We start from the raw sequence: 20,090 nt of genomic DNA, 5'->3' as shown, positions 1-20,090 counted from the left end.
CGTGTATGTTAAGCCTCGTGGATTATCACATGGCCATTTTCATCCGTCCGTAGTGAGCACTGCGTGAAATAAGTAATTTAGTGGAATTTACAGGGCCACGATACTCCCATGGCACTTAGCAAATCGTATACCGACACGCGAGGTGTCATGAAACGCGGCGTTTCAGAGAGTGTCCGTGTCCCCGATACCTCTGTCGTGAAAAATCAGGACAAATCGTGGCCCGGACACGTCTTCTGCGGTGTGTCAAGAAATATACGAGCTCTGATTCTTAACGATATCAGTTAGCCAAAGCTATGTCGACTTTCGACAGTGAAAACTGAAATTTAGGAAAAATTAAACTTTACGTAATAAAAACACAACTAACTCATTTACGCAAACTTTCCAAGGTACGCCGCGGTTGGTAAAGATTTACGCACTTGGCTTAAAGGTAGAATGAAGGTAACATATAAGGTTGCAACAACTTTACGCTCATTCTCTTACGCGAGATATGAAAGTTGAGTAACTGTAAGGTTGCCACGTGCACTCTGGTAGCAGAATCTGTTTTCTTTGTTGTTTTTAGCATGACCGAAGTAGTTTTCACGCCGCTAACGATGAGAATCGTCGGCTTGTTGTTTTTGGAGATCGTGTAATTCTGTTTGGGTGAGTGGAAGGCATTGTTAACATAAATGGCCCGTCACTTACTCTTGAAAAATAATACAGTGTCTTTGTCACAACCAGTTAAACGAAAACAAATTCAAAACAGAGAGAACATGCGTGATAACTATTTCCTCACCTACGATGAACGACAGACGGCATTCTCGAAAAACTATGGCTACTTAATTTCAACGGAGTATTGACTAACTTTCTACAAATACTACATTGTTTTTTGAACTGCCTTTATCGCTTCCCGGGTATCGCCTCTGTCAGGAGAAGAAAAAGGAAGAAAACCTGGGGGTTATACGTTCGAATGAGGCCTGGAAATGAAACAATACAGCAAAGTAACTGGTCAGCGGGTATTCGCTTTGCACATGCTCTTTCAGGTTCCGATTTGGCGTCCATTTTGAAAGTGTGAAATCGATCGTTTCGATCACGCCAACTTGTTTGATTTCCCTCAGAAGTTTGAGTCCATAATTATGCTTCTCGATAGCATCACAGGACATCTGAGGATTGTAACACATTATCATCGAACGTTCAACCTTCAGTTGTCGATAGATCTTAAGAGGCAACCCTTTCGATACAGGAGACTCAGTCAAGCAGACTGAGAATTTGAACACCGAAGTATACTAAGGACTGTACTACTAAAGCGCTCCAAGACTCAGGATTTGGCTGGAAAATTAGATAGCAAGAAAAGGTAAGCTGCCCTGTTTTCAAACTATTTAAATCATTTTAAGTTTTCAATGAAATCAATGTTTTATAAAGAGCTGTGGCACGAAATTTATCAAAATTTAAACAGATGAAACCGCCACCATATTGACTGAAACATAAAAATAACTACTCACAACAGTTGAAGAAGGTATAAACAAGACAGCAAACACAAAAGGAGGCTCAGATAGACAAAATGGAAGAAGATTAAAATGGATTACAATTGCTGGTTTGCACTTGATGTCACAGCAGCCATATTGGTGGTGTGTTAGGGTTAAGAATAAAAGCATTTCTCTCCTCCGGGAACTAAACCCTATTTTCATGTAAATTCTTCAAAAAAAATTAAACATTCTATTGTAATGACCTCCAACACACACCAATATGACTGCCTTGTCACGAGGTTGCAAGCCAAGAGTAGAGGTTTTTGAAAACTTGTTGGCCTAAAGTTCATTCTTTTTGCCTGTAACTTTTGATAAGAATGTAATGCTTTGGGACAAATTTGTTTACATGAAACAGTGACCTTGTTATTTTCAAGTAATGTTTCTTCACTTACACTAGGTTCTACTGAGAATCGCATAACTGAGTAAAATCTCGCATTCTGATTGGTTAACAAAGCGAGGTATTTAGTGTGGAATTGCGAGTTGAAAACAAGGCTAAGCAATATTGTTTCGCATCTACATGTAGGTAACAACTATCGTCAAATTCTAACACAACAACTGCAATGTCATTTTAAAATGTTTTCAAAACCATTGTCACCTTTTGAAGAGTTCAAAACAAACAAAAGCGTGAGCCGGAGGTTCTTCCTTGTTTTGAACTGAACTACAAATTCTCGAAGAGGCATAAAAAACCTCTTTCGCTCGCGACAACGAGAAAACAAGAAAATATTGTGAACACGGCCCAGAAAATGGCAAGCCGAATTCAACCAAACAAAACGGAGAAGCGACAATGGAGGAAGTGCCGCGGTCGATTGTCACATATACTGGAGAAGAAATAAATACCTTCAAAGACGACATGGCCCCTCAGTGAAAACACGAAAAAGAGTACGCCGCTTGCAATCGTCCTGAATCGTGATACTTAGAAAAGTACAAAACAGAGCTGAACTTGAACAGCATTTCTAAAATATTTCAAGGTACTTACCATATATCAATCGCGACGTTAAACTTTCAGTGCTTTTGCTTGGACACTTCATTTCTTTCAGTTTTGCCGCCAAAGAGGTAAAAGGTGTATATTATTTTCCTTGTCGAGCAAATGACCAATTTGAAAAAAGATGTTATAGATAAATGGCTTGTAAATTCAGTGAAATACCTCTATTTATCCTTACAATTAGTGTGAAGCTTGTTTACATGTAAAAGAGTTTGAAAACAAATGTAAAAACAAGCACAAGGTACAAAAAAAGTTGTCAAAGGGTCAAACGTGTACGACTGACCTTGCTTCCTATTCGCTAATGCAAAGACAGTTCTGACAGTTGACTTTGAAATGGCTTCCTGGAGTGCGCACTCAGGATAAAAACAAACAATATTATTGCCGTTTTCTTTTTTTTTCTGATTTTTATTCAGTTATGCGATTCAAGGAAAATCCATTACTTGAAAACTGATATCGCACTCATCGCTGCGCGATTCGTGCAATATTGGTTTTCGCGTGCAATTTAACGTGGAATTCCCTCATCAGGTAATGAATTTTCCTATAGAATAAGAACTTGTAATTGGCATCATCTACAACTAAAACTTTGCTTGTCCAACCAAGATAGTGTCTTAGTGGGACATATGTCTTTTCAAGAGAAAAAAAATGTTCACAGCCCTGTACAGTGTTTTCAAGAAAATTAGGACAAAGACAGTATACACAGTTTGTTCTTAGAAATCATACATTGCAAGCCCAACCTACAGATTTGTTAGTTATCTGCTGGCAGATAGACCTTTGTATGAAATTGTCCACCCGAACCTCATCCTCATTTCTTTTCGTTTGCTCAATAGAGCGTAATACGGGAAAGGTCTATTAGTGACTAATCTGTAGGTTGTGTGCACAGAGGGAGGTGGGGGAGGGAAGTTACTTCCCATACATTCTCTTCAATGACATGGAAATGATGTTCTCACAACTTGCAAAGCAATCATCAAGGGTCTTGCCAGCAGTTTTGTGTACTGATGTTGCGCATTGCATCATAAACCAAAGGTACAATGTAAACGGTTTTGAGAAGGAACAAAATCATGGTGGTTGAAGGCGGGATTGTTTCTCACTATTGTATTTCGATTATTTTGGTAAATTGCAACTTTACTGATTTTATGTCGCTTTTCAGACGTATTGTATGTTGCAGTCTCTCTTTCTTCTCTTTGTAGAGTTTGGAATATGCAACATATAGCCTGTGAACACACTTTCTGTTTGGGTTGAAGGGCAAAAAAGGTGGGAGGAGAGGGAAGGGAAAGGGGAGAGCCTTAAGACAAACCATTGCTGATCTTCTGTCAGCAACTGATTGTCATTAATGTAGTCATTTTTGCATGTAAAAAGGGGTTGGGAGGCAACACTTGACTTTTACCTGGTGCCAAAATGCTGCTTGTTCCAATGAGTTCTTTCTCTGGTGGTAGATTATGTGCTGGAGTGTAAGCTTTGACTGAGCAAAATTGTGGTTTTCCCTCTCATTTAAAAGTGAGAGGTCATGACATGTATACTGATTGTCTGAGGTTATTGTTGTCATTGTTTCTGGTCAGTGTGATTTGCCCTCTGATGCAAGAACATTTTATTTTAGCTCTTTTGAAATGTATTTTTGTGGCTAAATAAGCTTATCAGTGATGTGCCAGAAGAAGCCATGTTAAAGATCAAAAGACCTGTCAGTGTTCTCGTCATCAGAATCTGATGCACAGTGGGTGCCGCAAAATAGCAGTCTCATAGGTTTCTCTACTGGCTCTTCCCCTTCCCCTCTTATGATTTTTTTAACTTTCCCCAAACAGAGAACCTGTACTGTTCACAGGCTATGCTACATATTACATGTATTATAGCAACATAGAGCTGAAACAATCGCCGAAGAGTTAAGATATTGAGAATTGTTTTGCTGCAAACCTAAGGAAAGTTAAGGCTGCTTTAATGTAAAGAGCTTTCAGCAATGGATGTAATTTGTTTATTGGGCTCATTTGAATTTCGACTTTCAATTAAGGTGTTTACTGATTCCAATAAACGAAGTGAAATTAAATGTTATCACTGAATTGTGAATATGTACACAATGTAAGCTCATATTATAAAGCTCTCTTGAATAAATTTAATTCTGATAAATTTGGAACTTTCTCAAGTAAGGGACGCGAGCATAAAAACGTTTTCTTCTAAAGGAAGAGTGTAAAATTTTGAATTCAGCTGTAAATTCAAGTACCGAGGTTAGAGATTTAAATGATGCATTTAAAATTGAAACCATGAATTTTGGCAGGGATCGTACGCCATAAGCCTGACTTTGTTTCTACCCGCTGGTGTGCACCAAGTATGATTTCTAAGAGGAATGTCAAACTGTGTTCCATGCAATTCTGTGTTTGTCCTTGTTTTCTTGAAAACAATGCATAATGAAACAACTATTAGAATTGGTTTTTGTGATATTTGGAATAATCAAGGTCTCAGTAAGTGTTATCAGCCTCAGCCTTCGGCTCAGCTGATGCCATTTAGTCAAACCTCTCCCTTGATTATTTCTGGATATCACAAAACCTCATCCCACAGCATTTATTGTTTAATATTAACAAAGTAAACTAAGACTGTGGTGGCACAGCCCCTGTACATTAATTTGTAAATACTCAGTATCTTACATTTCAGTGGGTAATTAAGGCAGCAGTGACGGTTAAAAGTAATTAAGTGAACTTCATTAATTCCTGATTTTCCTTTCAGTACTAGGCAAACATCTTAGGAGCACTATACAATATTGTGCAGGTTAGTGACACTGGGGTTGAGAGGTTTGTACCAGAAAGTAGAAGAAAAGTCAATTTTACTGAGAATTTGTAATTACATGTAACAACAAATGCTGAAAAGAAAATAGAATATCTTATTATTTATTTGATAAAGTGCTCAACCTCAAGTAACTGCCCACCTCCAATAACCCTCCACCTTATAGGCAGAACAAAAAATGAATTATCTCCTAACCTTGAATAAGTGCCTACCCCATACCAATCCCATACCCCAATCTGCTTTGGAACTCAAACAAAATTACTGTATCTCCAACGAAATTACTTTTGGTGAAAACTGTGAGAATTCATTAAACACCCAGCCCAAATATACGTATTAAAGTGACCAACTTGAATAATAGCCCACTCTCAAGGTGCAAAACTTTAGTGAGCACCCAGGCAAGGCACTTAATCAAATAAATATGGTATTTTGTTATGGGACCTCTTCATTGTAGCAGTACATGCAGTCACATTTTCCAGTAAGTGTAGTGCTTGATTTATAAACACACAAGCTGTTTTATAAAAACTGCATTGATAAAATAGATTTGCAATTATTGAGAATCTATTTTATACCAATACAGCATTACATTTCATTTCACCCTTCGTTAATTCGACTGTGCTTTTTCAAAAACACTGTATCTCAGCTCCAGGTTTTGTCCAAATTACTGTTAGTTAAAATTTTTGGCGCATTGAAGATAGACAATATTGTTTTGAACTACTGTGCAAATTAACCTTTTAAAAAAAATAATGTATGAAATAGCTCTACGTATGATCTGGAGATAGTTTATCTACAGTGTATATGTAAACTGCTTTTAATAGACCTTTTTACCAATACAGCAGCCATATTGAATTAATTCAATTTAAGGAGTATTATAGGATGCCCAGGGGGCATGAGCATATTAATTTTTTTTTTAGTTTGTATTTTGGAGTGCTTTTCGGGACATTTTTTCGTAAAGTTTTCTTAGAATAAGATTCTAATGGGAAAAAAGATCCTTCTGCCCTGTTTGGATGTAATAGTGATCACCTTTTTCTAGTTCAGCATTAGAAATATGGTCTTTCACCATATATTTCTCGGGAAAAAAGGTGGTCATGATTACATCCAAACACAGCACAAGGATCTTTTTTCCCATTAGAATCTTATTCTAAGAAAACTTTAAGAAAAAAATGTCCCGAAAAGCGCTCCAAAATACAAGCGAAATGTGCTCATGTCCCCTGGGCATCCTATAATACTCCTTAAATTGAATTAATTCAATATGGCCACCGTATCAGTAAAAAGGTCTATTAGTACCCTTATTTTGTTCGGCTGTTGATAATAATAATGTTATTGAGGACAATCACCTGTCTTTTCCCTTCAATTCCCAATTTATTTTTGTGCATGCTTCACAGCAGGTATGTCAATGCCAGAAATTTCAAACCCATTGAATTTATTGGGTGGCAACAAGCCACCTTAAACTTCAAGGACACTTTGGAGGATTCTTGCTGATCTCAGCAAGACTGTTCTTTGAAGTGCAGTGCCAACTCAATCCCATCTAATTATTTATGTTTTTTCAGTTAAACCTCCAGTTTCTTCAGAATAGTACGGCGATTGTGATCCAATTTCATTTCTGTTTATATTATATACAGAAATCCGAATGAAATTTGAAAGTCTTATTATCCTTAACATCACAATATTATTATCATTATTATTGTTGTGGTTGATGATGTTATTATAAGCATGGGTAGTAAAGAGATTCATACACATGTACAAAAATAAACTACCTTAACCACTATTTTGGGCACTAATTATTTGTGGTTATTGCTCACTTTTTTCAATGACTGTACATGTGCTTTGCAGATTTTAGTAAAACAGATGAAGGTGCGAACAGATGGTTAAGCAGACCCTGCAGCAGCTAGATGCCAGCTCCTTGGTTAATTCTTCCAAACCCCAGAGTTTAAGGAAACCCACCTACAAGCCAACCACCCTTTAGGTCACATGCATGGCCATTGTCGTTGATTAGCAGTGGAGCTAGTTGTCACACCAGTACATCCTCCTCCACTGCAGCTTCCCTCCCCACATTCTCCTTTACTTTTAAGGAGTGGCAGTGATGATGAACATAGGATGGAGAATGGATGGATTACTCTCTAGTTGTTATCATTGTTTGATTAAATTTAATATCTTCACTTTGAATTCTGTTTTAATTTTTGCAAAACTTTTTTTTAGAAAAAATTGAAATGTTTTGAAATCACTCATTCTGAATATTCCAATCAACCTTGCAACTGTACCTTTTATATTTCTTTGAATGAATTGTCTACATGTCCGTACACTTTTTAGAGTTAGGTTTATCAACTGACACAACTTTGCACGTTTTCCTGTCAGAATTATCAAACTTTGTTCCTGTATTTGAACTTTAAAATAAATGATGTTGCGCGATTTAAAACCTGTGTTTTTCCCTCATGCGTTGGGCAATTAGTTAAAGTGAATAAGACTGAGGCGGTGATAAAAATGGTAGAATGGTCGGAACTGTTAAAAATCATTTTCAGTATAATACTGCAACCCCACAAATAAGTCCCTGAAATGCAATGAAGTTCAATGCTGACCAGGAAACATATCGTGAGGTATCAATGGAGTGAAAAGGCGGTATCAGTTTTTTCAATATCATGCATGGAAATTGAAAGTATCGTCGAATTTAGTACAATAAACGTGTTGCAATTTCGCGTATCAGGGAGTTTTGCCACGATTTCAACATCGGTAATTTCGTGAACCGTGGAATTCCAGTGGTGTTTGAGTCCCTGGTATTTCACGTACCATGGAATTTCGGGGAAGTGAAAACACTCGAAACTTCACGTATCGTGGAATTTCATCGCATTCTACGGAACAGAATCTTCACGTGTCGTTAACGTTTCGCGTATAAATTAGGATAACGCAATCCGTAGCGCGGAATTTTAGTGAAAATGAAAGGCAAAAATTGTAGCGTTCATTAACGGCACTCCATGATTCTCGGCAAATCTAGAAAAATAAGGACGTTTACAGGTCTTGACACGCCGCGTTTCAATGACGTGTCCGGATATCGGATATTCCATGCCGCGGAAAAAGTTCGATTCAGGAAAAATACGGGTCCTGATACTCAATGTATACGCTGCGTGTCCGGAACCCGATACCTCTCCATACTTCCGTTTTTCTCAAGAATACGGGTTCGTATCGACTAATATCGGGACCATGACACAACTCATTTCACACAGTGGAGCACAACTGGAAACAATGAGGAAACTCAGGCACTAGCAATAGATCAGTTGCGCCTTTTGAGGAATTCCCTTTGTCACTCGACCAGTTCCAAGATAACCAAGGTAACTTTTGACCAGTACGTGAAACACGCCAAAGACGCGTTCCAAGCGCTGGGTGTCTCGACAGCTCCAATTGATGCTGTTGGTAGTTTATTAGAGTCAGACTTTCCCATAAATGAAGTCCGCAGACTTGAGCAGGCTATCAAAGAAGAATATAAATCGTATATAAGGTTTCTTGAAAGTGTGAAGGAAAAAATGGAAAGCGATATTGCAGACAAAGAAGACGTCGGTATGTTGTCGCGAAAAATGGATGAGCTGAAGGCCGCGGTGCAAGCTGAGGTTGCTACTCTATTTACGTCACGTAAGTCTAAGTGAACATCATTAAATAAAATCTCCAATGATAATATAAACAAGCGTTAAATTCGAAACTAGCGCCTTCCTAGTTTCCTAAACCCACTGATGTTTTTCTATATCGGAGTTAGATCGCTTTATAAAAAGTGAAAGCCATTTATAGCTGTAGCGCAAATAAGTTTAAGGTGGGCAGTTGAATCGTCGAACTCGCGTCAAACTCCTGCGATTAAAATAACTAAAAAAAGACGAAGACTGTAGTTCCTCGGATGGTAAATAAGGGCACGCAATGCAAGCTTCACATGGTTGTTGCAGCATATTAAGCCCTTGACTGAAACCTGGTGCGTTATTCCGACAGCTTATAATGTTGTCGCCACTCATTATAAGGCAAAAATGAGTTGATGAGGGAGAATGCAACAACAGGGCTCTAACCATGGACCCCGGCTCCATCCATTGCTTGTTTCCTTCTCCAGTCTCAACTTTACAACATCGTGCGGCTTTGTCTGAAACATGCATGCTGCTTTTTTCCCACTGACTCTTTCAACTCTATTTCAAGGTGTGCGCCTAGAAGATGGTTAAAGCATGCCCAATCAAGGTAGTTTTGGCACTGATATATCATGATGTCATATATGATGTGCTATTTTACCTCCCTGATTAAAACGACAACCTGGTTCACTAATGATCACTCATGACATCCTTTTTTATTTCTTTTTTAATTTTCCTACCTCGATGCGAGCCTGTCGAAGCCTGGTGGTATGAGTAATGAGTAGCAATCAATCTGACAACCTGTCTAATAGCATAATCGTACGTGTGCAATGTAGCATTAGGGTGATACTTATGACCTTCTGTAGATCGATAGTCAGAGAGGCGCTGCATGAGCCTATTCATCCCATAAATGTGGTATTTACTGCGCTTCACTGTACTTACTTTTGCATCTTCAGGCAAATGCAATCAAAAGTCATGCTAATTATCGTGGAATTTGTAACACGTTTGGACTTACAGATGTGCCGAGGCGCCTCGTTTTACTTATTGAATTCCCTTTTTACATGTTTTTATTCAGTAAACTAAGTTTAGTTATCATTATTAACAGCTCGTCTTCGTCTACTGGTTGATTGTGCGGAAATCAATGGACTTTGTCCTCAGGGAGAAGCTACAGGGGGGATAGTCACTCAACAGGAAGCACAGACAGTGCAAAAAGAGGAGTCTTCAAAGGCACAAGCACCTAATGGACCCCAAGGAGTGGTCGAAGGAACAGCAGCTGCAGGTTTAGATCAAGAAAGTGTCAGGAGGGGAGCTGTTCCTTCTTCACAGGAAGTTTTAAATTCAATTGCGACAAAGTACTTACAGGAACTCAACCCTTCGACACCTGAGGAGTTTAATAAATTTATTCAGTACATGAAGGAGGTGCGTAAAGTTATTGTTGTGGATGTTCAAAATGGAAGTTTAATACTCATACTGGAATGTAGCTCTCTTCAGATCCTTGACGAACTCTGGGAAGACTATTGCACAGGTCACCTAAATGAAGTGGCACAAAAATTCCTTGTAACAGACGAAATTCTCAAGGAATTTGGCCTAGCTGAAGTAAAACTCACAACAACTATTAACGAAGAGGAATACAAAGCTTGTCGTGAGCTTTTATTGAATTCTTCAAGTAAGTATTAACTACTTGATTACAAATCCTAAATACACGTATTAACGTTTAACGGGGGTACTTAATTTTCGAAAACAATCATTGCTGACTTAATTAATGGTAGAAAAATTCGGTATCTCACTGCTTATCCGAACAAAATGTCACTTTTAGTAAAACACGCCATGGATTTCGACATGCCAATCTGGTAAGTACCCTGGGTGTGACGCAGTGTGACCCCCACTTTGAAAATCCTAGCTACGCCCCTGACCTATCATACTCGACACTACGGCTCGCCACGATCTCCTACGTATTCGGGAAACGTAATACGGTAAGAAAATAAGATTAATTAACAAATCACCAAATTTGCACGTGCATCTTACTGTTCTTGTTTTGGTTGTTACATTTTTACGACAAACAAGCATGTGTATATGGGGTCACAGAAAGTCGTGAGGTACCGAATTATACCGTCAGCAAAAAACCGCTTCATGTACGACGGAGCTGAAAAGTAACATCAGTTTGAATCAAGCATGGCCGCAATGGCCGCGTTAATTTCGAGCAAGGTTTGGTTCTTATTCATTGCCCTCACAGTAGTGGTAGTTGTTGGCTCCCTGACAAGGGATTTGTTGGAATCCGTGGATTGTCTCTTGAGAGACTGTGTACGCTATTTCACAAATGCTGACCGAAACAATGATCTATTCAGTTAGAAATTAGCGTCCGCGGACAGGCAAAACACGACTCATAAGCTCGTGATAATGTGAAACATGACCTTGAGAGCGGGTCTGCTTGAACTGATCGGTTCACTCACTCACCTTTTCTCCTCCACGAACACGTTCTAAGCCTCCTAGTCTCGAAGCTTTTCATCCTTTCCCTCCATTCACTCTATAAATTCCATGTTTCTTGTTTTGTATTCTCACACTTTAATAGCCTTCCACCTGCCTCTCTTTCCTTGCTCCTCCACTTTAATTATGGTTATCTAACTCGTTCTCGTTCAACTTGCATAAAATATCCCTCAGGTATCAATTTAGCCTTCAGTCTTCATTACCGGGACCCAGCCGAAGGCTGGCACCGGTCATAAAATGCAGACGGTCGTTTTTTTAACGTTACATTGTTAGGGATATATCGCTGAGTGAGATATATCGCTGTCTGGTTACGTTTGGGAGTGCTCGCTGAGATATATCGCTGGCTTATTGAAATTTTATCCGCCATTTTGAAAAGCACGAGGCATGGAGGACAGTCAAGAGAAAGATTATAGCTTCTTGGGGGACAACACGTTCCCTAACCTTGGTCAATCTTTACGATGCACTAGTTTATTGGCGAAAATTTAAGAGTGAATATTTGGAGACATAAATTTACGAGCGATCACTTAAAGGTGAACCTTCCATCGTGGAACTTATCGAGAATAAAGCTATCTACATTGAGTGAACCTTCCATCGTGAAGTTTATCGAGAATCAAAGCGAACACTCATCAAAGCTAACTTTACATCATCTTTAAAAAACGTGCTACAAGGCGGTCTAGACGTGGTCGTGAACCGAGCAGAATTCCACTGCTTTTTCTAAGAGGTCGCAACAAGAAGAATAGCATGTTGAAGAAATTTGTCTTCAAAAAAGATTTCAACGATTGACATACCGAAGTCTTCAAAGCTCCATCGCTATGTTAATAAGGTGAGAAAACTTCATGATGCACGATATAAATGTAATAACAAACGCGATCCAAAGATAATTAACTTTAATAAAATGGCTATACCCAAGAAAGCTTATTTGTTGTCTTTCTTTAGCAGGCATTATCACAGGATAATGAAACTAAAATGTGAAGCACGTCGATATTTATCATTGTTTTCTTGCAATTGTGTGAGTCTTATGACTAATTATGTGAATTTCAAACTAAGTAAAGATGTTGAGAAGAATCCAGGACCTACTCAATACAACACCGATCATCATGAAGTACTAATTATACCTTTTATGCAAAATCACAGCTCAACAATGCAGTTGACCTCTCCTATTTCATCTGAGAATTTGATGCAGTCAAGATTAGGTGAACTTGGTTTACAATCAGTAGATGTTGAGGGTGCAGGTGATTTTTTCTTTAGATCTGTATCACATCAATTATATGGCAATAGCAACCATCATGTGCATATACGTACTGCTGTGGGGTTCAATTTATGAGAGACAACCCAGAGAGATATATTGAGAGCAATATATTGAGAGCAATACCGAAAATTCATGCAGAAATCAAAATAAAATACTCACACTTGAATCAGGGCTCTTTAACACAGTGTTATCTTGTTAATAAGGACTCTCTAGTCGAAAGTATTTTAAAAGAAAATAATAGAAGTTGTGTTATAACTATGGGATACTTATTTTGTTGTAATGATGTTCATATAAGCTTTATAGTTCAACGTAAGGGACCGGTCATTATTTATGTGGGGGGGTGGGGGGGGGAAATCATGGGGTGGGCCAGGCCTATTTTTTTTAGAGAAAAGGGGTGGGCCAAAAGAGAATTTCATGATGATTGGGGGTGGGTCATCGTGTGTTTTGTAAAGAATCACACTCACTACAATTCATGTGGAAGATCTAAATAAATTCTAATGCTATACGAAAAAAAAAAACTGGTGAAGAGTTACATTGAGCACTTGTCGCAGCTGCAAAATGTCAATGAAATCCGTAAGCAAGAGCGAAGAAAAGAAAAGCTTGTTGGAGCCATAAAAGATGTACATTGCTATGACTGGAAAACACTTGTAGAGAAGGGGGAGCTTGACACTCTGAAAGTCCCCGAGTTGCACAAATACATTGAGCATAATAAACTTGGCAATAACGGAAAGAAAATCGACAAAATCAAGCGAATCACAATACACTATTATGAAACTTCAAAGGAATCTACATTTCCTTCAAGCATCAGTGTTGGTGAGGACAGTGATGAGAGTGACAGTGGCAATGACCTTGTTTTGTGTGATGAAAGTGAAAGTGAAAGAGAATCAGATGATGACAGTCATACTGTAACAATACAAGAAGGCACATCAACAAGAAGTGGCCGCAGAGTAGAACACTGGTCCACAAGATATGCTGATTTCGTTCAGTGAACAGGAACTCCTTATAGAGGTATAGATTGAAGGGGGTTGGGGGTGGGTCACCTCTTATATACAGTTATATGGTGGTGGGTCAAGAATTAACTAATGGCCTTAAAGGGGTGGGTCATGTTTTTTCTCCTCTTATATACAGTTATATGGTGGTGGGTCAAGAATTAACTAATGGCCTTAAAGGGGTGGGTCATGTTTTTTCTTTCATGCTAAAACAAAAAAAATCCCCCCCACCCCCCCACATACATAATGACCGGTCCCTAATACTCAGAAAAATCGTTACTTCATGTTGACCTGTGAAAATGAGCAATTCCATCTCCTAGGAGCATCCAGTCTTAACGCCCTTGTAAAAAGAGTCAGTGAAATTTATAGGCAAGATGACCGTATCAGTGATGGAAAAAAGCATTTGTCTTATTCTTTACTTGGCTCATCAGCATTGTCAAATGAAGAGAGAAAGGACATTGTAAGAAAATTTAAGTCTAACCAAAGAAAAAGAGAGATCTACAATAAATACAATGATAATTCTGTAACAAACTTCTTTGCAAACTTTGTCGTTACCATTCAACACAGCATTCAACCCAAAACTGTCAGTGATTTTTGCTTTTTCACTCAAACTTAAAAACAAATGAAAACCTCATACAGATCACACTTATTGACATCACAGTGTAAAAACACTACTATAACACAGACCGTTAGCTGTGATAACACTGAACAAACTTACAAAAACATCCTCCTTTCTCATGCATTTTGTTGCTTTTCTTCTGCATGAGTTAATTCAGACTAAGTATTAGCCTCCACAGAGGAGGGGGGAGGGGTGCGAGAGGTAAACTATATTTATGCAATCCCGTGTCCCACTGGGCCCCGGTAAGTTCCACGTAGTGGTTCTAGTTTCTACATAAAATAATTTCTGTCATATTGACCACAGGTCGTATAAGCCCCCGGCTTTGGCTCTACTGAGCTTGTACTATATGAACGATGGAACAATAAAGTTAAAGTTACTAGCACTACAGAGAATTACATGCATACTGAGTAATCATTTCCTGTGGTTTATGGTTCTTTAGGTGTTCCTGATAGGAGTTGACCTCAGATGCAGATGTAAAGTGTTTTAATTTTCTTTGACCTCTGTTTAAGCCTAAAGCTTTACTTTAGTATTACGGCTAAATAAAGATTTTAGTTTCTATGGTTTTCTCCGTAAATCCTGGATCTGCGGAATAACTACATGTATGCACGTAAGTTTCTTTGCCCGGGAATGTGATTATTTCCTGCTATACCCGGGGGGAGGGTACTCCCTATGATGGCCTATACGGGGAGGCTCAGCCCGAAATCCCGGAGAGGTATTCAACAAATATTTGTACGGGGAGGCTCCGCCCTGAGGTCCAACCCCTTACCCAGTTACCTGTCGAGAAAGCATTCTATATTTGTGACTGATTCCTATTTTATGGCAGTGCGGGTTTCCAGCAGTTAAAAGGGATATAAAGTTCTAAGCAAGGTATGTGAAAGGAGTACCATTTGTCAATAGAAGGTATACGAAATCGTGAAAAATGGTATATAAAAGGTTAAGGGGTGGGCCTCCGCCGTATAAAAATTTGTTGAGTACCCCCGCCCCTCCCGGACTGCTATGTCAGTATGACGCTGGGCCCAGCGGATAGTGAGATCCTCAGATTTGAGTTGTACACGGTAGTTGAAACAAAAGCTACCGGCCAAGTATGGAGAATTATGCTCTGCATCAGTCAAGATCATTCTCTAACCGCTGATGGCCTGATGCAGTCCATTTAATTTTTTTTTAGATCAGAAGTGAGTCTTTAAACAAAAGCGCGATGTCTTGTTGTTCCTTCGTAGGAATTTACTGTTGTGTCTATGCGAATGTTATGAATTCTGCACGAATGCAATTCCTAGACGTCGGTTGCTACTATGGTAAAGTCTTTAGTGCAGAGAACGAAACTAGCTGTTTAAATACTAATGGCTATAATCGAAAATAATTATTGCCATTGGCTGCAAAAAAAAACGCCAAACTGAAGTTATAAATAAAATATCCTTCCAAATAATCGGGGCTTAAGAACTAATAGCAAATTGATACCTGAGGGACATTTTATGCAAGTTGAACGAGAACGAGTTAGATAACCATAATTAAAGTGGAGGAGCAAGGAAAGAGAGGCAGGCGGAAGGCTATTAAAGTGAGAGAATACAAAACAAGAAACATGGAATTTATAGAGTGAATGGAGGGAAAGGATAAAAAGCTTCGAGACTAGGAGGCTTAGAACGTGTTCGTGGAGGAGAAAAGGTGATAATTCGCGCGAGAGAGAGAAGAGAAGAAAAACCGATCTGTTCGCGTTTGTAAGAAAATGGTCATATACTTGGGAATAAAAACCCCACAAAGCAAGAAACAACTCAAGTATACGTGGCAAAAAAACGCACGTATATCGTGTAGCAGGAATGATTGCAAGTATACGTGAAAAAAAACCGCACTTCCCTGCTAGCAGAGGTCTCTCAAGACGAGAGACCTCTGCTAGCAGGGAAAAACTGCACGTATATCGTGTCATAATTTTGAAACAAATGGCCAACCATATCGCTAAACACTAATATATAATTATATATTTTTAAGTGATATCGGCTACATTCCTATTCAATGGCTCTACTGATTTCTTTTGGTCTTTATTTAGTAAAATAAAATATGTTATTCCTTTTTTTCTCGTGCTGTAGAGAATCAATCTAGTGTTGCTGATAACCTGTATCAACTTGAAACCGAAAAACGTAATTATAAGCAACAGGATATCAAATCATCCCACGAATTCAACCAGCGTTCGCTGGACATACGTATTAAACTGTTTGGAGAAGAACACCAAAGTACAGCTGACTGTTACTACTCACTGGGGATAACACAGCGCGAACTAGGTGATTTCGAAGCAGCTCATCAATCTCACCAGCGTGCGCTCGGCATACGTATTAAACTGTTTGGAGAAGAACACCAAAGCACAGCTGACAGTTACTACTCACTGGGGATAACACAGCGCGAACTAGGTGATTTCGAAGCAGCTCATCAATCTCACCAGCGTGCGCTCGTCATACGTATTAAATTGTTTGGAGAAGAACACCAAAGTACTGCTGACTGTTACTACTCATTGGGGGTAACACAACATCAACTAGGTGACTTTAAAGCAGCTCTGCAGTCAAAACAGCGTGCACTGGAAATACGCATTAAACTGTTTGGAGAAGAACACCAAAGTATTGCTGACTGCTACTACTCACTGGGGATAATACAGCATGACCTAGCTAATTTTAAAGCAGCTCTGCAGTCAGAACAGCGTGCACTGGAAATACGTATCAAACGGTTTGGAGAAGAACACCAAAGTACAGCTGACTGTTACTACTTACTGGGGATAACACAGCATGAAATAGGTGATTTCGAAGCAACTCTCCAATCTCACCAGCGTGCGCTCGGCATACGTATTAAACTGTTTGGAGAAGAACACCAAAGTACCGCTGATTGTTACTACTCATTGGGGGTAACACAACATGAACTAGGTGATTTTAAAGCAGCTCTGCAGTCAAAACAGCGTGCACTGGAAATACGTATTAAACTGCTTGGAGAAGACCACCAAAGTACTGCTGACTGCTACTACTCACTGGGGATAACACAGCATGAACTAGGTAATTTTAAAGCAGCCCTGCAATCAGAACAGCGTGCACTGGAAATACGCATTAAACTGTTTGGAGGAGAACACCAAAGTACTGCTGACTGTTACTACTTACTGGGGATAACACAGCATGAACTAGGTGATTTCAAAGCGGCTCTGCAATCAAAACAGCGTGCACTAGAAATACGTATTAAACTGTATGGAGAAGAACACCAAAGTACTGCTGACTGTTACTACTTACTGGGGATAACACAGCATGAACTAGGTGATTTTAAAGCGGCTCTGCAATCAAAACAGCGTGCACTGGAAATACGTATTAAACTGTTTGGAGAAGAACACCAAAGTACTGCTGACTGTTACTACTCACTGGGGGTAACACAACATGAACTAGGTGATTTTAAAGCACCTCTGCAGTCAAAACAGCGTGCACTGGAAATACGTATTAAACTGGTTGGAGAAGAACACCAAAGTACTGCTGACTGCTACTACTCACTGGGGATAACACAGCATGAACGGGGTGATTTCAAAGCAGCTCGTCATTCATTCCAGCACGCTCTGGACATACGTATTAAACTGGTTGGAGAAGAACACCAAAGTACTGCTGACTGCTACTACTCACTGGGGATAACACAGCATGAACTAGGTGATTTCAAAGCAGCTCGTCATTCATTCCAGCACGCTCTGGACATACGTATTAAACTGTTTGGAGAAGAACACCAAAGTACAGCTGACTGTTACTATTTCCTGGGGGTAACACAGCATGAACTAGGTGATTTTAAAGCAGCTCTGCAGTCAAAACAGCCTGCACTGGAAATACGTATTAAACTGTTTGGAGAAGTACACCAAAGTACTGCTGACTGTTACTACTCATTGGGGGTAACACAACATGAACTAGGTGATTTTAAAGCAGCTCTGCAGTCAAAACAGCGTGCACTGGAAATGCGTATTAAACTGTTTGGAGAAGAACACCAAAGTACTGCTGACTGCTACTACTCACTGGGGATAACACAGCATGAACTAGGTAATTTTAACGCAGCTCTGCAATCAGAACAGCGTGCACTGGAAATACGTATTAAACTGTTTGGAGAAGTACACCAAAGTACTGCTGACTGTTACTACTTACTGGGGATAACACAGCATGAACTAGGTGATTTCAAAGCGGCTCTGCAATCAAAACAGCGGGCACTGGAAATACGTATTAAACTGTTTGGAGAAGAACACCAAAGTACAGCTGACTGTTACTACTTACTAGGGATAACACAGCATGAACTAGGTGATTTAAAAGCGGCTCTGCAATCAAAACAGCATGCACTAGAAATACGTATTAAACTGGTTGGAGAAGAGCACCAAAGTACAGCTGACTGTTACTACTCACTGGGGGTAACACAACATGAACTAGGTGATTTTAAAGAAGCTCTGCAGACAAAACAGCGTGCACTAGAAATACGTATTAAACTGGTTGGAGAAGTACACCAAAGTACTGCTGACTGTTACTACTCACTGGGGGTAACACAACGTGAACTAGGTGATTTCAAAGCGGCTCTGCAGTCAAAACAGCGTGCGTTGGAAATACGTATTAAACTGTTTGGAGAGGAACACAAAAGAACTGCTGACTGTTACTACTCACTTGGGATAACTCAGCATAAGATGGGTGATTTCAACGCAGCGGTTCAATCTTCACAGCGTGCTCTTAATATACGTATTAAACTGTTTGGAGAAGAACACCAAAGTACTGCTGACTGTTATCGCTCACTGGGAAAAGCACAGCACGAACTAGGTGATTACAAGGCAGCTGCTCAGTCAACAGAGCGTTGGCAGGACATACGCAATAAACTGCGCGGAGAAGAACACCAAAGTACTGCGTCCTGAATGCTACTATACAAACTTGGAATTACAGAACATAAGCCAGGGATCAGATAGTGAATTTCAATAAAGCGCTTCAGTCGAAAATGCGCCGTGCACTAGATAAACATATAATGGTTGGACAGGAACACAAAAATACTGCTGAAATTTTTTTAATTTAGTACACATTAAATATGACATAACAAAACACTACAGTGCAGCTCTCGCGTCAAAACAGCTTGCGCTAGATGAAGGTTTCTCAACGTTTTGGAGAAGAACCGCCAAAGTGCTGCTAACTGTTAGTTCGTCCTGGAGAGAACACTGCAGCTCTTAGGTCAATCCAGCCGTATATACGCTGTACGTACGTACTTAACAGTGTGGAAAATAAAGCCTAAGTATTAGAGGATTTCAGTGCAACCCTCCCTTCAAAACAGCTCGTGATGCATATATGTGTTACACTGTTTGGAGAAGAACACTTACGTACTGCGGTTTTTACTAATTACAGCCACTGTAATGAGGAGAACACAGCTGGGTTGCTCACTTCACCGCAACGTTTTTCACTCAGAACAGTGTGCGCTGGGGATTATGTACTAAATTTTTTGACTCTGTTTGGAGAGCAGAACATTAAGAGTACCAACGTTGTTGGCCAACAGATCCCAACATAACTGGATGCTACTTGTTGCGTCCGTTTGCACACCTTGTTGCATGCCGTTGGGAGTTTATGGACAAAGTTTGAAATCGATGAAACTTTTAGCTCACGTGCTAACGGACGCAAAATCCCCAAAATGTTGGGCGTTTTGGCCAGCAATGTTGAGTCCGTAGCACGGGGCTTTACTTCGAGGTAGGGTGAATAAAAAGCCCCCTAAACTCGGTGACTTTAAATCCGCTGTTTATTCTTGCCACCTGGACAGTGACCGTGAAGTGGAGGAATTAAACGCAGCTTATATTGAGTCACTGAGTTGGCAAAATCATACTGTCGAGACAACTAGAGTAAACCACCATCATGGCCGTATTAGAAAGGTTATGTCATTGTATCTCTCATTGTGCGAGTCAG

At 39.6% G+C, this 20,090-nt stretch overlaps 1 protein-coding gene and 1 long non-coding RNA gene across 2 annotated transcripts in view; both read left to right on the top strand.

Moving 5' to 3' along the window:
- The window catches only part of LOC140943470 (uncharacterized), a 22,765-nt gene extending 3,702 nt beyond the window's left edge, over nucleotides 1–19,063 (top strand). The window contains exons 2-5 of the mRNA XM_073392563.1: nucleotides 1–52; nucleotides 8,466–8,868; nucleotides 9,946–10,506; nucleotides 16,260–19,063. The exon at nucleotides 1–52 is cut by the window's left edge and continues 330 nt beyond it. Coding sequence (XP_073248664.1) covers nucleotides 1–52; nucleotides 8,466–8,868; nucleotides 9,946–10,506; nucleotides 16,260–19,063 — 3,820 coding nt within the window. The remainder of the gene's footprint in view (nucleotides 53–8,465; nucleotides 8,869–9,945; nucleotides 10,507–16,259) is intronic.
- LOC140942812 (uncharacterized) lies at nucleotides 761–7,556 on the top strand. The gene is made up of 3 exons (XR_012166571.1): nucleotides 761–1,330; nucleotides 5,194–5,235; nucleotides 7,081–7,556. It is a non-coding gene; the product is annotated as an uncharacterized lncRNA (long non-coding RNA).
- Nucleotides 19,064–20,090: the final 1,027 nt, after the last annotated feature.

Source organism: Porites lutea, chromosome 7 (genome assembly GCF_958299795.1).
Source record: "Porites lutea chromosome 7, jaPorLute2.1, whole genome shotgun sequence".
NCBI lineage: Eukaryota > Metazoa > Cnidaria > Anthozoa > Scleractinia > Poritidae > Porites > Porites lutea.
Note: the sequence above shows the minus strand (reverse complement) of the source record. Positions and strands in the feature narration are given on the sequence as shown.